The following is a 26,837-nucleotide window of genomic DNA, read 5'->3' as shown; positions in this document are numbered from 1 at the left end:
TTTTTTTGCTCGGTAATGGTGAAGCTAGCACTCTTGCTACTACCAGATGATGTTTTTCGTATTATTTTATTTTTTTAAGATGAAGCAAACTTCAAAACTGGGGCTGGAGCATGTAGAATGCCTTGAGAGGAGCCGGTATAGATGCAACGAACAAGATGTTATTCTACCAACTTGCATGCACGACATGACCTTCTGAACTTGCTCAGCCTTTGTAGATATCTCCTCGAGCCTTGCTATACTCAGAGACCTTTCTCACAAATCATGCCATTTGTAGAAAGAGCTCTCTACTGATTTTTAGAAGCATTTTGCCAACTTCAAAAACACGATAAGAATTTGTTTATTATTACCTCTCTTCCATTGTCTTTAGTCTGCTGTTCTGCCTTTAAGATTCCACAAATTGCCTCCTCCAAGTCTTTCCTAGCTTGGAGGCACTTCAAGAGGGGATCCCTGTTGCAGGATCCTCCGCTTGGGTCCTGTGTGGCGTCCATTTTCCTCTGTGATTCTAAAATTAAAAAAACATGACAGTTATGTCAATACAATAAACCCAAGCATACTGATCAATATGTTCCTACGAAACATAGTGAAGTCTAGCATATCTGTATTAACTCCTTCCATGTTTTCCAAAAAACACAAAGAAACAACTGAATGTCGAAAAATATAAATGTTTTTCATGATGAGCAAGAGACAGTCTATAACATTGAAGGAAACAATGGAAAAGTGTTACCGCTATGGTGTTTTGTCACAAGCTACCCCCTCCCCCTCATCCTACTCCTAAAGACTGCTCCCGTTTGATCTGCCTTACAGCATATTTCTAAAGGACGATTATCATTACCAGTACATTGTAAATAAAGCTGGTAAAGAGAAAAAAAAGTAGAAAGATATCTGCTACAGGCGAAGTAGTAGTACCAACTGTAATCATACTTAAATGCACAGCAGAAATACAGCAAGAGGTGGGAAGCAGATAGGGCAGAAAATGCAGTTTGCAGGATAAGATATGGTGCATGAGATAATTTTTATCACAAGTCATCAAAGGTGAAAGCATGATGGTCTCAATGTAAAGACTGTTGAATATTTTCTTGGTGGGTGAAGTATCCTTTACAGTTGAATTTTAGGATTATTAATATACGTTGACACATATGGAACACAGAACGATGTAAATATTCAAAACACTACACCCTCCCTGGCACCAACCAAGCCTACATTCACAGCTTTGTGAGCTGCATCTAAGCTTTAACTCTGCAAAACCCAAGCAACCTTGGTAGAACAGTGATAACAAGTAAGTGCCTCAGTAGTCTACCTCAGTGTACGATATTACACAATACAGAAACAGGCTATGTGCAAAAAAACTCACTCCATTAATACAGTTGATACTTTTAGGTATTTAGTAATGCAAATGCATATAAAGCGTCTTTGTGCACAAGTGGCTTCGCACATATTAGAACTGAGAATTTACTTTTCACACTGGAGGTGGGACAGAACCAGAAAACAAAATTACACGCATCTGGGACAAAAGGGGGAAAGGAAAATAAACGTTTAAATGCCATTCTAATGAACGTCAACCTTTTCATTTAAGTATGAAGGCAAAAAAATAGGCTAATTACTGGGAAGCTGCACGATCAAAATCACCTGCTCCACGTAGAGACCGAGAAGGAAATACACTCGATGGGTTAAGAGATTTTTTTCTCATTGTAGTTGTATGTGCACAAACCCCAGCCCATCGTTCTACAGGGCGTACCATATTAACTTAAACTACCTACACAAAAGTGACAGCCGCTGTTATAAATGAAGGATTCTTTAATAGACGTCTGCAAGTTCCGAGCAGCAGTCACGAGATTGACAGTGACCGCACATATACTACGCAAAATGCAGTTTTCCCCTAACATTAAAGTATACAATAATTCAGGAGATACTGAAGCGGCAATCACGTGTAATATTTTAAATGTGATCAACGCAGTATGTAATCAAAATAGAAAGAATCCGAGCACAGATTAATGAAGAAAACAACCAAACCAATACGGACAACGACTTGAGCAGCCAGTGCCAGGCCTGTCCATACCAACTAGAGGGGTCGGACTGCACATGACCTACCTACTCCCCCCCCCCCCCCCCCAAACTCGGCCAGCTGTGGCCACAGGTTTTCCATAACGCCAATGCTAGATAGCGGGGTTAAGTGGAAAGGGAGAGCAAGAGAAGAGGGATAAGTCTGCGTACTCTGTACACCCATGTCGAATCCTTACTGGAGCTGTGTACGTAATAAATAAATATATATATATATATATATATATATATATATATATATATATATATTTATTTTACAAAGGGTGTTCCAGGCGGTGTGCGGGTTCCTTGTACGCCCCGCATCTTAAGGCCCGCTGTACCCGGAAGGTCTTGCTGTCCAATACTTGTGTCCACATACAAGTCGAGCGAGTCGCCGCTCGTCACATGCCGGTAGGATTAGAGGCAGACAGCTGGGTCTTACCAATGTTTCGCATACGAAGAACACAGTATAGTCGGGTATAAACACCAACCCTACTCCTTTGTTGAGGTCCCCTAATCGGTGCTTACTGTGCACAAGAATAACTAAAGTTCAGATGAAGTGCACTCGTCCCATAGATATTAACCCACAAGGGTCCCTCCGTGGCGGCTGACGGCCCCCGTGGCCCCTCACCTGCGCTGCGATCCCGGCTGCCGCTCCGGCTCCACAGCTGCCGAGACAGGGCCCCCGCCCGTGCACAGCCCCTATCAGCTGGAGCTAGCGGAGGCGCGCACGGCCAAGCGTCACTGCGCGAACCGTCTGACGTCACTGGCAGACATTGCTTGGGCAGAAGACTCGCACGTCCGCACAATGGAAATAGAGAACAGGTTCACCGCAGAAGAACCCGAGGAAAGTAAAAGGAAGACAGACTTCTGTCACACGACTGCAAGGCGCATTAAAATAGCGACTAGACTACGCGTGGGGCGCTATAGCAAGCATGATAAACGTACTGATTTAAGCAGCAGACTACTTTACTATTTAACATGAAAAGTCCGTAAAAGCATACGAGTTTAACTTTCTCAAGCGGAAAAGAACCAGGTCAAGCGAATTGAAAAATTAATTTCTACAGCTGAATTTTTTCAAAATGCCTCACTATTGTCAAAGGCTGGCAGGTACCCTCCAGGTACCAAATAAATTGCATCTGTACGTGCCCATCCCCACACCATCGAGCATTTGTTAAGCACCGGGGCACAAGTCACTTTCGCTGCTCCGGCACTCGTAACAGAACTACGAATACACTGCGCCGAGTCCAGTCTGTATAGGTGCTGAATATACACATACATGACAACACTCACGACTAAGGCGGGAGACTAACGATTTTATTAAGTCAAACAATGCTTTCTACAGTTGGCTCCTTCATAGAAAAATAGCCACGTCAATGGCGAATTAATTTGCCCCCGAATTCCTTTTCTAAACCTCCTGTTTCTTTTCCCCCATAATTGGTGCGTCTGACATATAGAGGGGATGGTGATCACGCAGACCTTATCATCTTACACTTTTTAGTATTCATGTTATTAAACTCATCAGAAACTACTCGAAGCAGAGGCGAGGAAAAAACATGTAATTGTTATAATGTGGCACTGTCTGTTGAGCGTCAGTTAAACACAATAAGAAACATTTTAAAAATTGAAAAGGAGGTTTAAGGATTCTTACCCTTATTTAAGGGCGGAAGAGATTGGAGCTCGAAAATGGACAAGGGGGATAACACTTTTTCTTGAAGGACTACTATGCTCGTTTTATAAACCAACAGGAACGATTACATGCAAGCGCAAAGATACACAGGTTAAAATAAAATGCATGGCACAATTCTGTTGTGCAGAGTCACTACTGCCTCGCTACAGACAACTCCTCCAACCACACAGGAGCACAGTGCGCCTACGGCCTTGGACAGAGATAGCAAGAGAGACCATATGTGGCTATGAATGCAATACAGTCATACATTAACTTCCTATCACAAAACATCCTAATTCTGGACTGGCTCCACAGGGACGAAGCCGTCTGCAACAGCTCATCTTGGTCAATCTTCTACTTTTACCAGAGACCATTCTGAGAAATCCATAACCATCACAAAACAGCCATGCACGGGGAAGTCAAACAGTTTGAAAGTGCATACAATGTTCCGGTGCACGACCCTGCACTAGTTATTCAGTAATTTCAATACAGGACACATATTTGTTTGGTAATGTTTAAAAAAAACATCGAGCGATGCCATGTCTGTGTTTAAAAAAGCATTAAATTACCTCCCGAAAGCTTTAATAAAATCTATATGCACTCCATTATAGAAACCTCGATTCATGAACGCTTGCATGAGCGCTAGTAGCTGAGAGCTCGAAAATACATTCGTTGGGAAAAGCACTGCATAATTATTGTAGATATCAGAACCCCCACTAAGAAGTAGAAAATAAGTGTGGCCTAACTGCTAGATCTGCCACCCATAGAACCAATTCCGTCTTGGCCCGGACTCAACATTATGGGCAAATCCCCATCTCCATGTGAAATTTTAAATGTAATAATGCACGCGAGAAGTATTTGTGTAAAGTATACTTGATGTGAATGACCTTGTAGCTCATCTCCCACAACCCAAAGTACTTGTACAGTGCTCCGTTGCTTCATAGCTAGGTTTGTGCTACATACTAATACACGTGCAGTTTAAGTCAGCAGACACCAACTAATGGAAAATTCAACACTGTAACATTAATTCGGTCTACATCACCACAAATATTTCCAAAAACAGGGCCACATTACAAGCCAATTAGAAATTGTTATTTGCTTCCGTCACATTGTAAAAGGGCAAGTCTTAGTTTTAAGAGACCTCACTCATGTGACTTATTAACAACATGACTGCCTTTGTCTATACTTGCACATATCCCTGGGTCATTCCAAATAGCCTTGTGCCACTTGCTCATTCCATTAGTCCAACATTTTGCAGAGGCTAATATTAAGTCTTCCTATGAGATTGTAGGGTTTGTTACACAGCCTTCTCAAACGAAGGACCAGACTAAAAAAGTAATCTAAAAATTATTATTTAAAAAAATACAATTTATTGGTATTTTACACAATACAAAAATAGAAACGTTGTGACATAACGAATAGGAGGTTACATGGGCATGCATGTAAGGATACACGATTTACATTGGTGTTTGCCCCTCTGTTCTGCATACGACATTAACATTGAAACATATAGTAACCTTTTTTTAACTTTTGAATTTTCCACTGCATGTGATTAAACATATTTTAAACCATAGCAGGAATCTTAACACTAAAGGCCTAGACTTTACTACATCGCTGATGTTTTCCAAGTTCACCACTGAGCAATTCAAATTGTACAGGACGTTTTCTATGCATTCCGGTTTTTACAGTCCTGTTTATCCCATTATTAAACTAGGGAAACAAGTTCTAGAATGGAAGGACAACAATATGGATAGAATCAGCAATTTACGCACGGACCTGTTTAAACTTGAGCTCTCTACATTATGGTAGTGCAAAAACCCAGCGAGAGATTCGTGGATCAACAACTCAATGCTTGGTCAGCAAAGTGGAAAGGGCCGTGGTAGTACGAGCAGCAGAAAAGTATTTGCATACCCAAAAGCCTTTAAACATTACTGTGTGAACTTGCTGCCATCCCTTTGCCTCATCAACATAATGGAAATGTTAGTAACAGACACTTACATTTAGGAAAAACTAGGGCCAGGCACGCTAATTTGGAACAGCAGAGGCGAATGACAAAATACTACAGAATTAGTAAGCACAATTCACCTTTGAAATTCATTAACAACTGCTCGAGTAAATTGCACAAAACAAAAACAAAATATTTACCACGGTTGCAGACTCTCATTACGAATTGTGTACAGGTTGAGTGACTGCAGGAACAACTGCACATGGAGGTTTTATGCAACAAGGTCAGCTTTTATTGGTTTAAGAGCCTTTGAAAATATGCCACCTTTTGCAACTACAGGGTAGGTCACAGATAAGGTGTGGACAAGTGGAGCGCAAGTGCTTTAAACACGTACCATCAGATTATGCGGCTGGCAAAACAACTGGATTTTGTGACACAATTACACCACCACCGCGAGCTTAATGAGTAACCCTTCAATGATCACAGAATGTGCATCATGTATATTCAATTCGCTTTCACCTCTGGTACATTTGGTTCTTCTGCACCATACAAACATTTGGATTTTTAAAGATTAGTCACTAAACACACAGATTTCGTACTCGCATGCACAGCTGTCACCTGGCTGGCCTCTCCCAGAGTACCCCAATCCACCGATTGGGGCCAGGAAAGGGCGAGCCCATTCCGTGTTAAAGGTGAGGGCGAGATATTTCGGATGTGGGGCATGATTCAGAGCAATGAGAATATCCTGCAGGTCGCAAGTTTACATCATGGCATGTCCAACATAGCCACTCATCCTTCAGTGGTCGATAATGTGAGAACTATCCTTTATTCAAGATAGAACAATTTGGAGTGCGCTCTACAAAAAAACAAGAATAGGTCTGCATTCTCCATTTCAGTACCTCTCCAACAGAACTATCTTCTACCAGCGGGAAAAAGGTAACGTTTCCACATAGTTTAAATACCAGTTAAACAGCATGCAATCTAATTAGTTGGCTCCATTCACAACCACCTATCAAGGTTTTACCGCACCCCTAAATGGATTATCAACACCCACTTACAGCGAAAGTACATATTGTTAAAGATGTTTCACATAATGCAAACTGCTGGTTGTACCCAATACCAAACAGACTCGAAAGACGAGTTTTATCCACAGCAAAGGAAAACCGAGTAGAAGGCCTGCCATCCCCTTGAATGCTAGGACATATACATTTTTTGCTGGTTTATCCAAGCCTGCATAGTGCATTAAGACTCAGGAACTTCCATAAACCAATGCTTGTAAGAATACATGTTGTTTGTGCAAGTCATAATTCGAGTTTGTTAGTCCATATGGGTTGGGACCCTTCATGTTGTGCATCAGAGTCCGGTATTAGAGTAGTGAGCTAGTCTTTGGGCAGGTATGGCACGCTCTCTGTGACATCATTCTGTGCACCGTGATGCTGGCTAGCTGTTTAGTCAATCAATCAATCAATCAAATAGTATTTTTTTGACCTAAATGAGGCCATGAAAGAAAACACAGAATAAATACAATTTAAATAACACATTATAAAATTCTTTAACATAAAAAACCCCCACACTTAATGAGACTGATAATAGCTGTTTAGTCTGTCACAGGGGTGTAGACTTCCTATCGCTCGACGCCCAGGAACTATTGTATGGGGTCATGGACAACAAGTTTTCATGTTTAATTTGTCGGACAAGTAAGCATTACGGACAGGCGTTTCAGTACAAAAACATGTAAACATCTTTGCAAAATGTAACAATTTTTGGCTAGGTATAATTCTTCCAGAACGCTTCCCGATTAGCCTCTTCCGTGCTCATGACGAGCTGTGCTCATGACGAGTTGGGCTCGTCATAACTGCCGCGGTCCGCCCACGTGTGATTGATTCCCCGCCTGTACGGGCAAATTGATCAGTGGGCAGAGTCGTTACGAGCACAGCTCGCCATGAACACAGCTCCACTGTGACTCATGACGAGCTGGGCTCGTCATGAGCACCGCTACCCCTCCTCCTCCCGCCGCACCGTGGGGGAATTACCCCCGCAGCAAAGGGGTTAAATGCAGAAGCAGTAGTGTTGACTTTTTGCTTTCAAAATAAAACACATAAAAAATTGCAACATGAAACAAAGCGTTTTGTACAATTTTTTAATACCAATTCTCTAAGGTATCTTTTCGTAAAATGTGCTTGATGCATTAACATATTTAAACAAATTGAAAGATAATCAATGTAAAACTATTGTGGACAATTTGAAAATAAACACTTTAGGAGCCCAGTCCCAAAAAGAGACACAAAAGTGTATCTGAAGATATGTGTCCTTGCTTGGTGTCAATTTATGACTTTCAGGAATTTGCATAAGTTGCCTGACTATGGGCGGAAACTGTACTCCTAGCAGACTTCTGTGCATTCTATGTCAGGACCGGAGGCGAGGATTATGCTATTCTTTCTTCACTTTATTGAATAGCAGCCATTTAAAGTCAAGTAAAACAAACTACTATTCCCATGAAACATAGGGAATAAACAGTTAAAGCAATAGAGTGTCCACAGATAGAGTGTCTCTTCATCTGCACAAATCAGAGGTCCCCCGGTTGCTGTTAGTCTTCTGTCCCTGTCTACTCTTCCTCTTTCTTCGCTGCTTGCAGTCAAGATAAGCCCTACTCTTTTGTTCTCTTATTGTTTTTCAGTAATTGCTAAGTCTGTTAATGCTTTGTACTCAATGACGGTTCAGCCTATATTTTAATTCTGCGCACTGCGATGTAGGGGTTCATTCCATTGTTTTTCCGTGTTCATTGCCAGTGCCGTTTCCCTCACGGCCGTTTGTGGGCGGCGCGCGTGCCAACATTCCACTTCGTGGACGCGCGCCTGCTTCAGCGTTCCCGCTAGTTCGCATGGCTTTCTAAATTTTTCCTAACAGATTTATTTAAGGTTCCTGAGCGAGTCCGCCGCTACTCGGCAACACATTCGGCCGCGGGAGCGTCTGAGCTCCCTAGCGGCTGCATATTTGGTGCCGGCTCGACGTTAGAGGGCGCTTGACTACACTTAAGAATCCTCAGGACTCACGCCTCGGCCTTAAGTCATGGAGACTTACCAGGATGACTTCTACCAAGACGATCAGTGGGAGGAGGACCCACTTACTGCCCTTCAATGGGACGAAGACTTTTATGAGGCTGTGGACTCATGTGTGGAAGTGTGCCTCCTGCCAGACACACTGGTGTAGGGTCACCCTTTGTCCATGGGTTCAAACAAGTAAGGAGAATCAACACTGGAGTGAAGTAAAGATCAGATCATTTATCAACACTCATGATCGGGGGCCTCGTCCAACAAGCACCAAGAGATACTCAAGGAGGAAGCACACTGGGCAAAGATTACCATCCACAATGTGGTGGAACAGGCCATGACACCCCTCGAGGAAAGGTTATCCTGAAAGATCGATCAGGCCTGCGACAAACTGGCCAAGGCCTCCCAGACCTTACCGACTACCCCTTCCCCCAGCGGTCCTCTAGCAGACCAGCAGCCCCCACCAGCCAAATGCGCTAGGGACGCTGGGGTGGACCCAGATGCATTCACCCGACTTAAACACGCTTTCCTGGTCAGCACTACTCCCCCAGCGATTCCCGCTGCCACTGGGGACGGGGACCAAGGAGATTCAGACGATCTCGTCCTTCCCGCCCCGGCTCCGTCCTCTGACCGGCAGAATATATGTGCGGACATGTTGGACCCGGACGATATCCTCCACCCGAGGTCCTCTGTGCCCTTTTGGACAAGGTTGCCCAATACGTTGCCAGTCGGATCCGCCGCCCGCTTGAAGCCACGGCCCGCAACTGCCTTAGTGCGGAGTGTCCGCGCCCCTCCCTTGATGGGAAAGTAGCCGCCACGCCGGACTTTGACCCCAGAATGGCCACTTTATTACCAAATTGTCAAGGACCCTAAGAAGGACATTGATAGGCCCTGGAGTGCTTGCCAGGACAAGGTACTTGGCGCCTTGGGCCCAACCACCAAAATCTTGGACATGGTGGAGCAGGCCAAAGTGTCAGGATCACTAATATCCCCGATCACCTCTCCTCTTGGGCCCAGCGCGCAGTGGTGTTTCATGGAAACGCCAAATGCGCGATATCCACAGAGCGGCACAGGTCCCTCCTGATCAAGGTCGACCCCAAACTGGGAGGGACCTGGCTGACCCTGAGGCGGGTCCCGGTGCGCAGCACAGCCTCTTTGGCAAAACTTTTATTAAAGAGTTAGGAAGGTTCGTAAACACCATTACCTCCCTGGATAAAGCACAATTCTCCATTAGGAAGTTGCTTCACCCTCTGGTTTTCCGAGGGGCCGGACGAGGAAGGGGCCGCTCGTCCGGTGGTCCTAACCAACACAGGGGACAGGGTTCCAATCACAGGCAATATCAAGACCAGGTCCGCTTTGGCAACTTTTACCCCACCCGTGGACAGCGAGGCAAGAACAGAGGAGGCAGTGACAGTGGCACCTCCAGCTCTTCCGGTGAGTGTTCTCCCTTCTTTCATTCTAAAAGTGAGGGGCCGTCTGGCACATTTTTCCCTAACTTTGACTTCCATCATGCGAACTCATTATTATGCGGACCCTCATGCTTTATTTCAGCATTTAGAGACTTTGGGACAGCGCTTTGGTTCGCTGATACTTTGCGACCTCCGGTTATTCAATTCCGGTACTCCACCTGACCCTGCTGTCCCTCTGAATTGGTGTCGGGGTTCTAATTTTATCTATCTCTGGTTCACATATCGAACATGTTTTGACACCAAAAATTACATTACACTGTGTGGCTGAGCACCATTCCAGATCTACATCGTGGAACGGTACAACGGTTAGGGTGAAGTCTGCATATTTTCAAGACCATTGCCTGGGACTTCTAGCCCTGTTTCAAACCCATGTCCCGGCACTCTTCCTCACCATACACCATACACGCTAGGTTCCTGCTCTTTACGCTACATTTTTATAAAGATTAGACCTCGACGCAACGTTTGGCATTTTTGCCTGCCAAGCCTTGAGAAAGTCATTGTACCGACTGATGGTACTGACAAAACACGTGTCGGCTGTTTTTGTTGAATCTACATGACGTAACTTCAAATAAAGAAAATTCACAATATGAACTTTGGATTGTGTTATCCTGTCTAACAAGGAAGATCTCAAGATATTTAATTAGACTGATGTGTTTGTGTATTCTGACTAATAAGTCTTTAAACCCTATTGGTTCCTAAGGATTGTGCTCTTCTTGACCCCCCACCTATAGTTACATCATGGGGGACGCCTGGGTCTTACAAACTGTAAGGGGTTTACACAGAGTTTCACAGGGCACCTTAGCTGCCCGGGGCTACCCGGCCGCTCTGTTTTTCCGAGGCAGACTCCGCCTTGGTCGATCAGGAGGTCCAGTCTCTCCTGGACAAGGAAGCAATTGAAGAAACCCCCCGCACTCCAGAGGTTACCTCAGCAACCTCTTCCAAGTGGACAAGGCGGATGGGGGACAACGGCCTATCATCAACTTACACGAGTTCAACAAGTGGCTGGTCTACCGCCACTTCAAGATGGGGGCATCCGTCTGCTTCGCGATATTCTTTGTCCCAACGACTGGATGGCGCGCCTCGACCTCAAGGACGCCTACCTTGCGATCCCGATTTTCCAGCCATATCGGCAGTTTCTGCAATTTCTCTGGCGGAACAGGACTCACGTGTTCATCACTCTCCCTTTCGGCCTGTCCTCCGCCCCATGGTGTTTCACCAAGGTACTCGGGCCGGTGATCGAGCGCCTACGGGCATCGGCATGAGGCTCATCGTCTATCTAGACTACATTCTTCTGATGGCTCAAGACCCCAGAACACTCTCTCGTCATTTCCAGACAGCAGTCTACCTCCTTCAGAGCCTCGGGTTTGTGATCAACGAGGTCAAATCCACTCTGACACCATCTCAGAAAGTGTTTTTTTTCGGCTTTTCAACAGACTCCATGGAGTCCACCCTCAGCCTTCCCTCTTGCAAAATGATGAAAATCCGTCACGAGATTCGGAGATCTCTAGCCCAGACTCAGATATCCCTCAGGCAACTAGCTCGCATTGCAGGCCTTCTCTCTGCCTCCATTCAAGCTATATTTCCGGGCCCGCTCCATTACAGAGCCCTCCAGCGCCTCAAGGCTACACACCGACGCAAGGGCCTCCCTTATTCTCACAAAGTGAGTCTGTCAGCGGACGTCAGGGAGGAGCTCCAGTGGTAGCTCTCCCGCATGGAAGCCTGGAACGGACGAGCCATTTTCGGTTTCACGCCAGATATCATCGAGTCCGACGCGAGAAGATCCGACTGGGGCTTGAGGAGTGGCGACTTCACCACGGGAGGTGTGTGGTCTACGTCGGAGCAACAGTTACACATCAACTGTATGGAGCTTTTAGCAGGCTCATTCGCAATCCAGTGCTGGACCAAGGACTTGATCCGGTCCTGCGTCCTTCTCAAGATGGACAATATCTCAGTGGTCCGATATATCAACCATCTGGGAGGCACACACTCTAGGGCCCTCTCGGACCTCGCACAAACTTCTGGAAGTACTGCCTAAATCATCAGATCTCTGTCACAGCGGATGTTAGACGGGGACCTGGAGGGTCGGCCGAGCACAAGGGGAGAGGCCGCCGGTGAGGGCCGTCTCCAGCGATCGTACAGACAAGTAACTTCCCCCCCACAGATGGACACCACACGAAGATCAGATTAACACCTTTTATAGGCAGTTCTTGCAGTAAGGTAGTACGATACAAGGAGATCAGGACACGATGATCCTCTCAATTCTAGTCTCTAGTAGGGAAAAGGGGGTAGCGGGACAGTCTTGGTACCTACGGGTACTGGGGTGAAACGGCGGTAGCGCACAATCCTCGAGCTCGGCGTTCGGACGGATCGGACCGCGGCAGCGCCAGCAGGTCCCGAAGAGATCGTAGGTGGCAACGGGCCGCGGCAGCGCCAGCAGGTCCCAGCGAGGATGACGGTTACAACGGGCCGCGGCAGCGCCAGCAGGTCCCACGAGGATGAAGGTTACAACGGGCCGCGGCAGCGCCAGCAGGTCCCACGAGGATGAAGGTTGCAACGGGCCGCGGCAGCGCCAGCAGGTCCCACGAGGATGAAGGTTGCAACGGGCCGCGGCAGCGCCAGCAGGTCCCACGAGGATGAAGGTTGCAGAAGGCCGCGGCAGCGCCAGCAGGCAGGACAATAGTTCACAAGGCAGGGCTGCGGCAGCGCCAGCAGTCCGTCAAGGATGAGTTCGTCTCGGTGTCTCTCGACTCCAGGATACAACTGCCTTCCTGTTCTGGGGCTGCCTCAGTTATAGGTCTGGCGCTCTTTGATGTCCGGACCCTCGCCCTTGGAGGTCGGGAGGTCCGGGATGAGGGAGTCCAGACACCCAGCAGGGGGGTGGAGCCAGCACCCGGGGAGGCTGGGGGTGATCGGCACCTGGCGGGCGAGAGCCATCGACACTTCTTACTCCCATTGACCTGCCAAGTGGTCCGTTCACCTCCTGGGTGGATGGTGGTGCCGGGATGTCGGGGCCTGGCCAGGCCTGGGGTTGGGGGTCGAGCTGAGGCCACGCGGCCTCGTGGCGCAGTGTCCAAGATGGCGGTTGGTCCGGGCAAGGGTGCTGACGGTGGCCCAGGCCAGGGACACAGGGAATCCCGGGAGCAGACGTCCCATGGGGGACGGGTTGCGGGTTGCTTCTGCAGGTAGCACCTGGAGGGCCGGTACCAGGGCCCTGTCATGCGGGGAGGGAGCGAGCCCTTCATGGGGCCTGTCCAACATGCGTCCCCCCCAGCTGAAGGCGGGGAGAGTCACCCATCCTCTTGGGGACTTTCCTCGTCGAGGCGGAAAAAGCAGGACAGGCCGTCCGCGTTGGCGTGGTCTTGACCAGGGCGATGCTCTACCGTGAAGTCCATCCCCTGCAGGGAGATGGACCACCGCAATAGTTTGGGATTCTCCCCCCGCATTTGCATTAGCCATTGCAGGGGCCGATGATCTGTTTGTACCCGGAAGTGGGTTCCGAAGAGGTAAGGCCGGAGCTTCTTGAGGGCCCACACTACGGCGAAGGCCTCCCGCTCAATAGTGCTCCAGCGCTGCTCTCGGGGCAGTAGGCGTCTGCTGATGAAGGCCACTGGTTGGTCGACTCCCTCGGCGTTCAGTTGGGAGAGGACGGCCCCAATACCATGGTCGGAGGCATCGGTCTGAACGATGAACTCGCGGCTGTAGTCGGGGGCCTGGAGCACAGGAGCGGTGCACATGGCGGCCTTCAGCTTCTCGAAGGCCGCTTGACAGTCGGAAGTCCAGTTGACTCTTTTTGGGTGGTTTTTCGACGTGAGTTCCGTGAGGGGCCCCACAATGCTGCCATAGTCCTTCACGAACCGCCGGTAGTATCCGGTGAGCCCCAGAAAGGCTCGGACCTCGGTTTGTGTTTCGGGGGGTTGCCAGGACTGAATGGCGGCTACCTTGAGTTGGAGGGGGGCCACCAGACCGCTCCCCACTTGGTGTCCGAGGTAGGTCACGGACCCCTGGCCGATTTGGCACTTGCTGGCCTTGATTGTGAGGCCGGCCTGTTGGAGGGCCTGCAGGACCTCTCGGAGGTGGTGGAGGTGGTCTGTCCAGTGGCGGCTGTATACCGCGATGTCGTCCAGGTAGGCGGCGCTGAATTCTTCGAGGCCCGCCAATACCTGGTTCACCAGTCTTTGAAAAGTGGCTGGAGCGTTTTTCATGCCGAATGGCATCACTCTGAAATGGTAGTGCCCATCCGGGGTGGAGAAAGCGGAACGTTCTTGGGCCCGGGGGGTGAGGCCGATCTGCCAGTAGCCCGCTGTCAGGTCGAAGATGCTTAGGTAGCGGGCTGCCCCCATGCGGTCGACTAGTTCATCTGCTCGGGGGATAGGGTGAGCGTCGGTTCGGGTGACCGCGTTCAGACCCCGATAGTCGATGCAGAATCGGAGCTCAGGTGGGGTGCCCAGGGCCGCGGCCTTGGGGACCAGGACGACCGGGCTGGCCCAGGGACTGTCCGAAGGTTCGATGACTCCGAGGGCGAGCATCTTGGAGACTTCTTCTTGGATGCAGGTACGTACCCGATCCGGTACTCGGTACGCCCGGTGTCGGACAGGAGGACTGTCCCCAGTGTCCACGTCGTGCAGGCACCAGGAGGTGACTCCGGGTGTGAGAGAAAACAGGTCTGCGAACGGCAGCAGGAGGGCCCGACAATCTTGACGCTGCTCCGGGGTCAGGGCCTCGGAGAGTCGGACCCCGTCCACCGAACCATCTCTTTCACGGGTCCTCAGTAGTTCAGGGAGGGGCTCGGAGTCTCCTTCTGCACCACTGTCGGTAGCCATCAGCAGGCTGAGCTCTGAGCGCGCGAAGTGTGGTTTGACTCTGTTGGCGTGGAGAACCCGGAGGGGGTTCCGGGGGGACTCCAGGTCGATGAGATGGGTGACGGGGCTCTTGCGCTCGATCACCTTGAAGGGCCCCGTCCATTTGTCCTGCAAGGCACACGGTTCGATGGGGGACATCACCCATACCTGCTGACCCGGTTCAAACTCGATGGAGGAGGCATGTTGATCGTACCACTTCTTCATGTCCTCTTGACTGGCCTCAAGATTGGCTTTGGCGATCTCCCTGAATCGCCGGGTCTGATTGCGGAGGGTCAGGAGGTACTTGTAGACGTCTGGAGGGGTTTGTAGGGGGGCCATTTCCCATTCCTCCTTCACTAGGCTGAGAGGCCCGCGAACGGGGTGTCCGTACAGGAGTTCGAAGGGGCTGAAGCCGAGGGACTTCTGGGGGACTTCTCGGTAGGTGAAGAGGAGGCACGGTAGTAGCACGTCCCACTGGCGGCGTAGGGGTTCTTCTAGCCCCATGATCATCCCCTTGAGAGTGCGGTTGAACCGCTCAACCAGTCCGTTTCCCTGGGGGTGATAGGGGGTGGTGAATCGGTAAGTGACCCCGCACTGCTGCCAGAGGGATTTCATATACTTTGAAATAAAGTTCGTACCCCTGTCGCTGACGACTTCCCGGGGGAAGCCCACTCGAGAAAAGATCCCCATTAAGGCTCGACCCACTACTGGGGCTGTTATAGTCCGAAGGGGGACCGCCTCAGGATAGCGGGTGGCGTGGTCCACCAGGACCAGGATGAAGCGATGCCCTTGTGCTGTTCGGGGGTCCAGGGGCCCCACAATGTCTATTCCCACCCTTTCGAACGGGGTGGTCACCACAGGGAATGGTTGTAGGGGTGCCTTGAGTTTGCGGCCGCTCTTCCCGCTGGCCTGGCAGGTCGGGCAGGACCGGCAGTGGTTGGAGACGTCATTTCTCATTTTGGGCCAAAAAAAGTGAGTCACCAGGCGGTGGTAGGTTTTGTCTTGCCCCAGGTGCCCAGCCAGGGGGACATCATGGGCCAAGTTCAACAGGAAGTCTCTGAAGTGGAGGGGCACCACCAGCACTCGACCGGCCCCCAGCTCTGCGATTCTTTGCTCGATGTACAAGAGATCATTGTCCCAATAAACCCAGTGGGCCCCGGTGGTGTCTCCTTGGCCCTGGGCGAGCGCTTGCTGTCGCAGTCCCTCGAGGGAGGGACAGGTCTTTTGCTCCTGCCGGAATTGTTCTTGGGTGGGTCCCCCTTCTTGACACCACTGAGCCAGGTCGGGAAGTTCGGGGGGCTGTGCGGACCCCTCTGGGGTTGGTTCCGGGTGGTCGGTATGGATGGAGTCTTCTTCGGGAGCGATCGGGGGAGGAGGTACTGACCATTCGGGTTCTTCCGGTCTAGGGATGGTGCGGGTGGTCATGGACCGGGTGGTCACGCACGCCCAGTCCGGGAGACCCAACATCCCCAGATGCTCTCTTCTTTCAACCGCTGCCCACGGGGAGCTCTCGAGATCGTTCCCCAGGAGGCAGTCCACGGGGGCATCGTCGCGGACAGTTACTTTTAGCATGCCGGACACTCCTCCCCATTCGAAGGGGACGCAGGCCATCCGACACAGGCTCTCCGAATTGTCTGCCGATCGGACGGGGCAAAGAACGTTTGGCAGGATTTGTTCTGGGGTCACCAGGTGACAACGGACGGCCGTCACACTGGCCCCGGTGTCACGCAGGGCTTCGGCCTTGCGCCCATTTATGCTCACCCATTGGCTGTACTTCCGAGTGTTGGCTGGCAGGGGAGTCCGCGGGACCATGTCTCTTCCCCCTAGGCAGGCCAGGGTCATGGCGGCAGGTTCCCACTCGAACTGCTCCGACTCGTATGTTTCAGGGTCTTCGGAGACTTGTTCTTCTCCTAGGGCGGCGGCCGCCACCTGGCGGGGCCCAGGAGCCTGGTTCTTCGAGCAGGTCGGGTCACTGGCATAGTGACCGACTCGCTGGCATCGGTGACACGTAACGTTGGCCCGGAACCCCGGGCGCATCGGGGGGTTTCCCCGGCCGGCTGGGGGCGGGGTGGTGTTAGCGGGAGTGACCGGGACAGCGTCTCTGCCCCGGCCCTGTCCTCCTCCTCCTCCTCGGGGACGATGAGGACCTTGGTTGGTTCTGTTCTGCTCATTCGGCCCACTCCGGGCCACTCGGGTGCTCTCCCACCGGTCAGCCTCGGTGGCGAGCTGCCGTGGGTCAGTCAATTTACTGTCGAGGAGGTGCTGCCTGAGCTCGACGAAACAGTTGTTGGAGAGGTGCTCCCACACAATGAGATTGAAGAGTTGTTCGTAGGTGGTTACGTTGTTACCCTTGATCCACCCCTCGAAGGCTCAGCTGAAATAGTTTACGTATTCCAACCAAGTTGTACCTGGGATCCGGGTGCAGTTGCGGAACCTCTGGCGGTACATTTCGGGCGTAAGCCCATATCGACTGAGGAGGGCGGCCTTCATGTGGTCATAGGACGTCATTTGATGGTCCGGAAGCTGCAGCAGGGCATCACGGCCCTCATTGACGAATCTTCCCCATAGCCCGGCTCCCCAGTCACTTCGAGCGATCCGGTGGGCCGTCATTGCGATCTCGTAGGCCTTGAACCACTGCTGTATGTCGTCGTTCCGGTGGTATTCTCGGACCACATCCTTGGGGATGTGGACCTTCTGTTCGGTAGTACCCGGGGAGCGCGGTGGCTCGGGCACCCCTAGATTTTTGTTCAGTTTGCGTATTTCTATCTCTGCTAGTTTGCACTCGTGTTCGTATGCCAGTCTTTTTTCTTCGAGATCCCTCTGTCTCTGTTTTTCCTCTCGCTCTTCTCTGAGCCGTAAGTGTTCTAAGTTTATTTTTTGTTCCGCCAGCTTCAATTCTCCGTCTAATTTGAGCCGTGCCAAGTCTAACTCGTGTAGTCTATTTTTTTCCCGCTCCTGGATCTCTTCTCGGGAGGGACCTGTTCTCCGTTCTTCCGTCAGGGTGGTGTTGACTTCCGGGGCTTCGAGGTCCCGGGGTGTGGCGGTATTCGTCTCTGTCCAGGCCTCTAGGGCGTTTTTGAAGTCTTCTTTTGTGCTTAGCCCGGTGGTAGCAATGCCTAAGTCCATGCAAAATTGTTTTAGCTCTCGGTGGCTGTATTCCTCCAGCTTTTCCATCTGGAACTTCTCTGCAGATCCGCTCTCTTTGGTCGTCATTGTGGTTTAGTCCTAAGGTGAGTTACTATCTGTACAGTACGCGTTGGTTCGGATCACGCCGCTGGCCACCAATGTTAGACGGGGACCTGGAGGGTCGGCCGAGCACAAGGGGAGAGGCCGCCGGTGAGGGCCGTCTCCAGCGATCGTACAGACAAGTAACTTCCCCCCCACAGATGGACACCACACGAAGATCAGATTAACACCTTTTATAGGCAGTTCTTGCAGTAAGGTAGTACGATACAAGGAGATCAGGACACGATGATCCTCTCAATTCTAGTCTCTAGTAGGGAAAAGGGGGTAGCGGGACAGTCTTGGTACCTACGGGTACTGGGGTGAAACGGCGGTAGCTCACAATCCTCGAGCTCGGCGTTCGGACGGATCGGACCGCGGCAGCGCCAGCAGGTCCCGAAGAGATCGTAGGTGGCAACGGGCCGCGGCAGCGCCAGCAGGTCCCAGCGAGGATGACGGTTACAACGGGCCGCGGCAGCGCCAGCAGGTCCCACGAGGATGAAGGTTACAACGGGCCGCGGCAGCGCCAGCAGGTCCCACGAGGATGAAGGTTGCAGAAGGCCGCGGCAGCGCCAGGAGGCAGGACAATAGTTCACAAGGCAGGGCTGCGGCAGCGCCAGCAGTCCGTCAAGGATGAGTTCGTCTCGGTGTCTCTCGACTCCAGGATACAACTGCCTTCCTGTTCTGGGGCTGCCTCAGTTATAGGTCTGGCGCTCTTTGATGTCCGGACCCTCGCCCTTGGAGGTCGGGAGGTCCGGGATGAGGGAGTCCAGACACCCAGCAGGGGGGTGGAGCCAGCACCCGGGGAGGCTGGGGGTGATCGGCACCTGGCGGGCGAGAGCCATCGACACTTCTTACTCCCATTGACCTGCCAAGTGGTCCGTTCACCTCCTGGGTGGATGGTGGTGCCGGGATGTCGGGGCCTGGCCAGGCCCGGGGTTGGGCTCGAGCTGAGGCCACGCGGCCTCGTGGCGCAGTGTCCAAGATGGCGGTTGGTCCGGGCAAGGGTGCTGACGGTGGCCCAGGCCAGGGACACAGGGAATCCCGGGAGCAGACGTCCCATGGGGGACGGGTTGCGGGTTGCTTCTGCGGGTAGCACCTGGAGGGCTGGTACCAGGGCCCTGTCATGCGGGGAGGGAGCGAGCCCTTCATGGGGCCTGTCCAACAGCGGAGTATCGCCCTGGTCAGGGCAACCAGGTGGCAGACTACCAATCTCGCCATTTCCACGACGTGAGTCTCTGGAACCTACACCCTGGGGTGTTTGCGGATCTCCAAACCGTCTGGGGACCCTTCTCTGTGGACCTCTTCGCCTCCCGCCTGGATCACCACTTACCCAGGTTCTTCAGCTGGAGACCAGATCCCCTTGCGGAAAGGTCGGACGCGTACTTGCAGAATTGGCAGGAGGAAACAGGCTATGCCCTTTCCCCCGTTTGCCATGATAACACGAGTCTCGGCCCAGGTTCGGCGAAAGAGAGCGACGTGGTGCTCATTTAGCCGATTTGGAGATCGCAAGTCTGGTTTCTGGTTCTCCTGGAACTTTCTTCGGATTCTCCAATCCCACTCTCCCGCTTTCCAACTCTGCTCCTCAATCCGAACGGGGTTCCTCACCCACTGATCGAGCAGGGATCTCTGACCTGGATGGCTTGGCGGATTACAGGGGACGATGGGCTGTCCCAGGCCTTTCAGGAGCTGCTGAGAGATTCATGTCCAAGGCCTGGGCCTACAGCACAGTCAAACAATACTGTTCCACCTGGAGAAGGTGGTATCGTTGGTGTCTGCGAAGGAGTATCAATCCCGTGGCTGCTCATGTGACCTCCATCTTAAATTTTTGGGCCTCCCTGGTGGAAGGAGGTCTGGCTTATAGGACCATCAATACCTTCAGTTCCGCCATCTCTGCTGGGCACACCTTGGTTGATGGTTCTCCTGTTGGGGAGCATCCCTTAGTCTGTTGCCTGCTTCGAGGCATCCGCCTCTCTTTGCCTCCAGAACCTCGATACTCACAGCTATGGGATGTCAATCGGGTTTTGAACTGGTTTCTGTCCTGGCAACCGAATAGATTCCTCTCTAGAAAGAACTTTCTGCGAAATTAGCCATGCTGCTTTCTCTAGTCTCTTGCAGACGGGTTTCGGATGTCAGAGCCCTGGATGTATCTGGTAGGATTTTCTCCCCAATGGGGGTTACCTTTACTATCCGTAGACACACCAAATGCGGGACGAAATCCATTTCATATTCCGCTTTCGCAGATTCCCCTAAATTATGTGTGGGATCTTGCCTCAAGGCATATGAGGAGATGTCAGAGGAGTTTAAACCTCCCAGGGGAACACCAGTTACTCATTGCGCTTAAAAAGCCTCACAAGGCTATGTCCTTCCCCACAATTGCCCGCTGGGTTCAGTGGGTAATGCAGAAAGCTGGTATGCACGTTTGGAGCGCATTCAACTAGAGGGGCAATGGCCTCCAAAGCATTTACCCTGGGAGCTCGTCTGGAAGACATTCTGAATGCAGCAGACTGGTCTTCAGACTCCACCTTTAAGCAGTTTTTACTTTAAACTGGTTATTGATATGGCTCACTTGGTTGTGAGCAAGCTTTAAACTAGCATAATCCTCGCCTCCAGTTCTGACATAGAATAAAAAAATGTCCTAGCTAACGTAACGGAAAGTTTCAATTCTATTAAGGACTCGGAGGCGAGGATTATCCCACCCAGGGTACAGGTTCCTTGACTGCCTTCCCTCCCTCGTATTGGAGTAAGTAAACATTTTCATTGATTTGTTGGAGCAATTGTCCAGTTCTCATGTGACTGTCCTGGAGATGTTTTCCCCACAAGGTCAAACCTTAACCACTCCTGTCGCTTACGCTCTACTTTGATCCTTGCAGGTGATTCCAATAAACAAGATTCTTGATGCGTCCTTGATGGCTGACCGAGCGACGAAAGAGGAAGAGTAGCCAGAGACAGAGGACTAACAGCACCCTAGGGAACTCTGATTGGTGCAGATGAAGAGACACTATCTGTGGACACTTTATTGTTTCAACTGTTTATTCCCTACGTTTCATGGGAATAGTAGTTTGTTTAACTTGACATTAAATGGCTGCTATTCAATAAAGTGAAGAAAAAATTGCATAATCCTCAAATCCGAGTCCTTAATAGAATTGAAACTTTCCATTACGTTAGCTTGGACATTTTTCATTCTGTTTTCACATGAGTAAATCTACATGGTTAAAGGCTTGGATCCTGGCGGGTCCTCTCAGCCTTTCATTATTCCATGGTCAATAAAATGTGTACCATTGACCTAAGTAACAATAAACAGGGTATTTTCAAAACCAAGAACCCCTAAGGCGAACACAAATGTTATATATGCTCATGCGAAAGTCAGCTGAACGATTACAAATTCACTTTTTCTACACTCTTTATTCGCCATCCTGACAAATGTTGTAACCCTGCCCTTGTCAAAAGTAAACTTTCAACCTTTTTTCATGTGAGAATATATTTTAAAGTAGTTGGGGAATACCCTTCATAATGAATGCTAGTGGATGTTAACAGGCTAAACAGGTCATACTGGCTCTACCACTTCTGACCTACCTCAACATACATATATTCTACGTACATTTGTGGAAATCTGGGAAAACAGAGCCTTGTGAGAATCCAAACCCCAATATAATGTAATTATAATCAGACCGGCAGGTAGAATAACTGCGCTGCCATCATTTATCACCTCACTACATGCCACCAAAATAGTCAAGAGGATTCTTTTAAATAATTACAAGAGAATGAGGAGTGAGAGGAAGTCGTCCCTCTTCGACCTCCCGCACAATATTTCAATCACAATCTGGAGGAGGGACCGGAAATTGGATAATAGAAAAATCTGTGTGGGGGAAATACAAAAAACTGATTAAAACTGCCCTCACACACAGCAAGCTGTGTCATGCTTCATCATAGGGCTGCTAACACACCTCTGCGCAGACCAACGCTGGAGGTGGAGCAATAGGGAGGGGGAAAGACAATACAACATAAATTGAAAGAAACGGTATCACACATGAAAAATATAGCGGGTTTAAAATTGGTCTCCGGGAGTCCCTATTACAATTTTAATACTGGGTATCCTGTCCAGATTAAAAATGCACTTGTGGATGCTGGGTTGGGGAGCTTACAATGAGTCACTAACCCTTCCACTCTGCACAATCGTCAACATGTTTCAGCCGGCAAAACGTACTATCCTGGCTTTCATCAGTACTCTCAAAAATATCTCACGGCACCGGGAGAGACGAAAGGTCTGGGCCACAGCTACACTTGACGAAAGTGTGACTACAGGGAGCTGTGACCCCGCCAGTATAAGTCTAGATTTTAAATGAACTCTGTTCCTCTCGGAGAGCAAGGGGCTCTACCACACTAAAACTGAGCAGTGACTCAGTAGGGTGACTTGTCCTTTACTCCTGGATCAGAAGGAGGTAGGGTCAGTGCCATTAGGGGTCAAATTGAAGCATGACACAGCTTGCTGTGTGTGAGGGCAGTTTTAATCACTTTTGTGTAATTCCCCCACACAGATTTTTCTATTATCCTATTTTCGGTCCTTCTGCCTGACTGTGATTGAAATATTGAAGAGGCTTATTTTAACAGGACAAGTACATTTCAGAAGCACCCCATCCCTGGGTAATGGAGATATTTTATTAAACTACACAACACTGGTCACTTCAATTCTGTACCTACTAGCTAAACTGATGTATAGTGGGCAGCAAGGACCAGTGCAAAAGATGGTGTTAAACTGTTTAAAGTTAGGTGAGTGAGCTACTTGAAAAGTCATTGGTTGGATTGTCGGAAGAGAGTAGTAATGTGGACGATTAATTAGCGCAGATAGTGACAGCCTGTACACAATATCAAAAGTTTCTTGACAGCATTATTAAAGTCCTGTGCATCTAATGACAATGCCAAGGATGGTACTGGATTATAAATTAATCCAGGTCTGTCTGAAGAGGATCATGGGCCTGACCCCTGTAAAACTGGTCAGCAAGGCTCCTAGTATTCCCACGAAGATCCCTTGCCAGTTTACCTGCTTAATTTCTTGTTAAGTTACTTGGTTATCATTTCCTTGAACCCCACGACTGTTGGTCTGATGCCCTCTTAATGGTGGTACAATTAGCTACAGGTAATTCCATACGGAAACGAAAACGGATTCTGTGCTCTGCAAAAAGCTGTCTGAAACACAACTGCATCAGAAAGAGTAGGAAGCATGCTTCTACCTGTTGTGCAAGCTGGTTCAATATGTAGTGCTCTAAATGTTATGCAGGATAGGAGATATAGATAGACTTGGGAGAGTCTAGAGATGGGTTTGAGTGGTGGCAGCACCTGTGCATTACTGAACTCGTATGATGATCACTTGAAGCGCAGAGATGAGCAGAGTGTGGAATTGTTCTAATATCTTACACCTTTCTTTTTAATATATAGTGATTTAACCACAGTTGGCTTTGTCAATGCCTGTTTTGTCATGAACTTTGCAGATGTTTATTGTTGGGGAAGATGTTAGTCCCGCCTCAAAAAAGAACAAGCATTTGCAATGCAATAGGTCTCGCATTAGTAAAAGTTTGAATTTTTGGAGTAGCAAATAATAATGCAACACTAATAGCTCGAATTTTTAGTAATGGAGACCTATAGAGTGTAGTGTATTATGTATTATGAAAATAAAAGGTGATGTGTGAATATGGGCCACATGAGAATGGTAAACAGTACCGACCCCTGAACATGCCCAGCACACAATACCTGTAACACATCACCACAAACTAAACCAGGTATGAGTGCCACTTGGCCTGTATTTCCCAGCCTGAACAGTACGTTTATCTCCATGGCATTAAAAACGAGCATTAGCATAGCCAAATTGTCTGGCCTTGACATGCCTGCTTTGTTTTTTATTTTTTTTGGCAAATATATGCAATAGACATTAAAAGTGTAAAAATAATTAAAGGCAAAAATGCCTCTGTTTACATGTGGCATGCATATATTTGGAAAAGAGTACAAATTGGCAAAATAACTTCAAAAACAATGTTATTAATGCAGAAAGTAATGGAGGGGTTGAAATACTACAGGTGACACCTAAGGGACATTCTTTTCAAGTGGATGAGCACATGTACAAGAACAAAATATAATTTGCAGTGAATAGTCAATGGCTTAAAAGTGGACCAACTACTTGTCCACCCAGGCTGGTGTAGGTGGAAGCAAATTATGAAAGACATCTGAACCGACAAGTGGGTGAAGATGGCTGGCTGAAAGACCCTATACGCATTTCAGGTCAAAGTTTGTTTGTAAACATGGAGCTGATGAGAGATCGAACTTTCTGTAGGTCAAACTTAAGAAAACTGTGTGAAGCTGTGAAATCCATTATTATTTCCCATTTAAAATCTTAATCCGCAAACCCATGAAGAAATAACTGAAAGGTATTTGAGTGCGGTCTATTAGTTCTAAATGGTTATTAAAGTAAACAGAGGTATAACCGACACGTTTCACAGAGTACTGAGAATTGTACACCAATTCTTTTCCCCCTGGAACAAACAACTGTTAACCCTGGCCAGTCCGGATTGTGGTAAATGTACCCTGGTAACCCAACCACCTGTAATAACTTAGGAGTAGCACTTTTCTGGCCTGCCAATAGGTGACAGCAGTGACCGGGTCTTGAACGTGGACGACAGAGCGCAGAGCAGAACCATGTGCACGAAGGCAGCTTAGTCTTCGTTTTAACTGTGTTTCACAATCAATAAATAGCGTTTTTCTGAGCCCCAGCGTGACGCGGGCAGGAATAAGGCCGAGTTGGAGTCCCTCCACACTTCTGTATAAAATAGTAATGTTAGAGAGCCGAAGCCCCTCTTTAGGTAATTATCACAGGGACCTTCCAACCGTTAAAAAAAAAAAGGTTTTACATAATCTTGCCCCAAAAATTTGAAAAGTTCTCTATAAAACCGGGAGACCCTTATCAGAGCCAACTATGGAACAGCACTAGACAAACTGACGGATAACGTAACCAAATGGATACACCTCCCACTGTCTATGGCAGGCCGCATTTCTCTTGTAAAAATTGTGGTCCTCCCCAAGCTGTTATATCTGTTCACTAACATACCCTATAGCCCCGGATCAAATTTCTTCCGCGCCCTCGACTCTCCGTTGTCGCGCCTTATCTGGGGAGGCAAACAGGCTAGACTCAGTTTGAGGACGCTAATGCTACCCTACCACCAAGGGGGGTTTGAAGTCCCAGACTTCCGAAAATACTATGACTGTGCCCAAGGGCACTTCGCTTCATACTGGTTTCACCCCCCTCCATTCATGGCTCATCTGGCGGTTGAAGATGGGTACATGAGACCGGTACAACCTTCAGGATATCTATACATGACAGCCCATGTGAAAGACAGGGACCCCACTACGGTAGACTGTACTGTCAGGGCTTGGAAGCGTATTGCAGAACATATGGAAGTGCAATTCTTTTACTCACCTTTGATGGTGCTGGCAAACGATCCCAGAGTGAGCGTTGCATGTGAAGAAATAGGACGTAAGTTCCTCGCCAAACTCGCTATCTACAACTGGGGAGATTTATACCTCCATTGTACCTTCCGTACGGCAGCGCAGCTCTTTGGAGACAGCACCCCCACCATGATGGACACCTTCCTGTATGTTCGCCTCCGGCAAAATATTAAATCTGTAACACCCAACTTCCCAGATGAGCCGGAAATTATGGCACCTCTGCATTCCCTACTCCAGGCAGAAAACTCTAAACACGTGGTCTCTATGTTGTACAAACACGTTCAAATAGCTCCATCTCCGCCCCTCCTCAGAGCTAGGCAAGACTGGGACGCTGACCTGGACGATCCTATGTCGGACGAGCAATGGGAGATGAGCTGCTCTCACACACAAGCCGTGACAGGCAATGCTCGCCTTAGATTAGTGCACTATAAATTCTTGCACCGGCTCTACTTTACGCCTGCTAAACTGCACCGGCTGGGTCTCAGAGACAATGATCGGTGTCTCAGGTGTGGTAGACCTGGCGCAGACTTCATACACCTAGCATGGACATGCCGAGCAGTTGCCTCGTACTGGATAGAAGTGTTTGAGGCCATATCGGTAATGATCGGAATACCCACTGACCCTTGTCCTAAAATAGCCTTACTCCGTCACACTAACTCGGCAATAAAAACAAACTGAATTTTTTTTTGCACTAAGCCTCCTACTGGCTAAACGACAGGTGGCATGCAGATGGGGAAGGGGGCGGGCGCCAAAATTTAAGGACTGGCTTAGTACTATGTCCACGTGGCAGGAACAACTCCATAATTACGCTGACCTTTTACCTCATAAGTCACGCCCCAAAGACCTATGGGGCCCCCTCACTACATATCTGCTTCAGTCACAAGATAGCGATGAATCCGAAGTGGAAGATAGTGGAGGGCTGGGCGGCGATAACCGCACCGCCGCCCCTCCCCCAGAACCCACCCCCCTGCACAACGTAGCAGGTTGACCCCCGCACACACCCGATACATCTCTTCCCCCCTCTGGAAAATGCACACCCCAGAACCAACATGAATAGGAGCATGTCACGTTGCCCGGGACACCCATGAACACAAGACATCAGTGGCACGGGAG

At 49.4% G+C, this 26,837-nt stretch overlaps 1 protein-coding gene across 8 annotated transcripts in view; it reads right to left on the bottom strand.

Moving 5' to 3' along the window:
• NCOA4 (nuclear receptor coactivator 4) overlaps window positions 1–26,837 on the bottom strand; it is a 72,967-nt gene that overhangs the window by 22,092 nt on the left and 24,038 nt on the right. For 2 of the 8 annotated variants that reach the window (XM_078643342.1, XM_078643343.1), the window contains exons 1-2: window positions 2,480–2,715; window positions 348–502 (exon numbers count right to left, since the gene is read on the bottom strand). In XM_078643342.1, coding sequence (XP_078499468.1) covers window positions 348–502; window positions 2,480–2,492 — 168 coding nt within the window. In that variant the 5' untranslated portion in view covers window positions 2,493–2,715. Of the gene's footprint in view, window positions 1–347; window positions 503–2,479; window positions 2,814–5,851; window positions 5,956–26,837 lie in introns of those variants that run through there. The other 6 variants (XM_078643344.1, XM_078643345.1, XM_078643341.1 and 3 more) reach the window with 5 other exon arrangements.

Source organism: Lissotriton helveticus, chromosome 5_1 (genome assembly GCF_964261635.1).
Source record: "Lissotriton helveticus chromosome 5_1, aLisHel1.1, whole genome shotgun sequence".
Lineage (NCBI taxonomy): Eukaryota > Metazoa > Chordata > Amphibia > Caudata > Salamandridae > Lissotriton > Lissotriton helveticus.
The sequence above is the reverse complement of the archived record's forward strand: the minus strand, read 5'-3'. Positions and strand labels throughout refer to the sequence as shown.